Source organism: Onychomys torridus, chromosome X (assembly GCF_903995425.1).
Source record: "Onychomys torridus chromosome X, mOncTor1.1, whole genome shotgun sequence".
NCBI lineage: Eukaryota > Metazoa > Chordata > Mammalia > Rodentia > Cricetidae > Onychomys > Onychomys torridus.
In genome coordinates, this window is record NC_050466.1 from 68,217,978 (window position 1) to 68,220,062 (window position 2,085).

The 2,085-nt window shown below is 37.0% G+C and overlaps 1 protein-coding gene across 1 annotated transcript; it reads left to right on the forward strand.

Moving 5' to 3' along the window:
• Window positions 1-884: 884 nt before the first annotated feature.
• LOC118573748 (claudin-34-like) lies at window positions 885-1,520 on the forward strand. Its single transcript, XM_036174082.1, has one exon. It carries the CDS (start codon window positions 885-887, stop codon window positions 1,518-1,520), a length of 636 nt encoding a protein of 211 aa, XP_036029975.1.
• Window positions 1,521-2,085: the final 565 nt, after the last annotated feature.

Consider the following 2,085-nt stretch of genomic DNA (forward strand, 5'->3'; position numbering starts at 1 on the left):
ATTCCATAATGCAAACTGTAGGAACCTGATGCTGTTTCCCCCAAGTTGAATACCTTAGTATCTAGTCAAGAGAAATGACAATACAAAGTATGGACACAAAGTCTCATATATGCATTCTCATTCATATAATGATATTCTTAACAGGCAAATCTTTGGGTTAATTCAAATGTCCAAGACCAGTGAATGAGTAGGCAAAGTCTATTCTTTACTCTCCTGGGAAACACACCAGTATGAAAGAGGACAAACTTTCTCACATGCTGACTATTAGTGTCCCTTGAAAAATGTCATGTTAATGATCAGATATCAAGGCTCATGCCTCTAATACTAGTCCTTGGGAGAGAAATGCAGCAGGATTGTCACAAGCTCAGGGCCAGGCTGAGGGCACAGTTCCAGGCCAGTCAGGGATACAGAGTATATCATATTTCATAAAACTATACTAAGTGAAGTTGGTAAACCCTAAACATCTGACATTGTCTCTATAATGCCACTTGTATCTTTAATGTTGCCATATGCTTGCAAAGAGTGGATATAGCATGAATTCTTTTATTCAACTCTTGAATTTTAAGCAATCTCCCATTTGTAGAATGATATATGCTGTGATGACCATCTTGATGACTAGATAATTGTAACCAGATGCCATTGTGACTAGACCAAATGTTAGAAGCACAAATGTTAAAGGATTGGTGGATTATCAGCCTGCCTGGACATATTGCCAACAGGGCCTTTCTGTTTTCTCAGACCACATTCCCTGTAGCATATCTCCAGGCCTGAGGGCCACTTTCTCAAACAAATCTTCTCCATGAAGACACTGTCCTGGGTCTGAGAACGAATCCTCATCTTGTCCTGTATTTCTTTTCAGTTGCTGGTTATTCCTTGTCACCATCATGATAATCAAAAAACGTTGCAATTATGAAATGGGAGGTTTTGCATTGACCACACTGGCATGGATAATTTGCTGCATCTCTATGGGCCTACCTGAGTGGCGAGTGTGGTACTTCCAAGACCCTGTTTCCTCTAAGCCTACCACAGCATTTGTGGGCATGTGGAGAGTCTGTGCTTTCAACCATGATGACAGAATCAGAAACATCAGAAAATGTCGCCAATACCACTATCATGACATCTTCATTCCTTTAGATATCCAAGTGGTCCAACAACTGCTATTGGTTTCTAGCTTTCTTGGGCTAGTAGGAAAAATTACCACCATTATTTCCCTTTGGAATGTATATGTCGGAAGAGTAGAGAAAAATGCTATCCACAATCCATTTGGTCTCTCGGGGATGCTGAATGTCACTGCTAGTAGCTTTATTTCTCTTGCTGTATTGCTCAATTTTGTATCCATCCTACTCAAGGAGGGAATAGCATTCCCACCATCTTTCCATATGCCTTCCCACCCAGATGCTCAGGAAATTGGAAGTGCTATGACCTTGGCAATTATATCAGCAATTTTGTTTTTATTAAGTGGTATAATTTTACTTTCTTCAAATATTTCCAGAGGCAAATCAGCACATAATAAAATTTAGAAGTCAGCTTTTATCTAACATATCATTCAAAATCCAAAGTTATCAGGAGTGATAGCAATATCCTTCATGTAGATAAATATAAATTTTTAAAGAACTCGAAACCATGTTCAATGTGGCCTGTGACAAGAAATGACCAAATTGGTCTCTTATCTTCTCTATATTTTCCTTTTGTTTCATTACTTCATTATTGAATATGACCTTTCAATGATATTGGATATGACCTTTCAATGAATAAAATATAATCCATTTGGTCTTATCTAATCTGTGTTTTATTTATTGTCAACAAAAGTAAATAACCAATAAATCTAGTACTTATTGAAATGAGTGTCAGTCAAAGTACAATAATCTCTCACATTGCTCTATGTATCCAAGGCTAAAAATAGAATATGAACAATTTACCATGCCATGATATTTTCTCTCTATTCTATGACATTTCTCAAAATGTGTTAATGTTGCAAAATTGCTGTAATAAATCCTTTGCTTACAGAAAGGTCCTGCTACATTCTTGGAAATTAAGTAGCCAAATCCTACCTACTTTCCTTCATTTCCTTTGTCCTATTCTTTT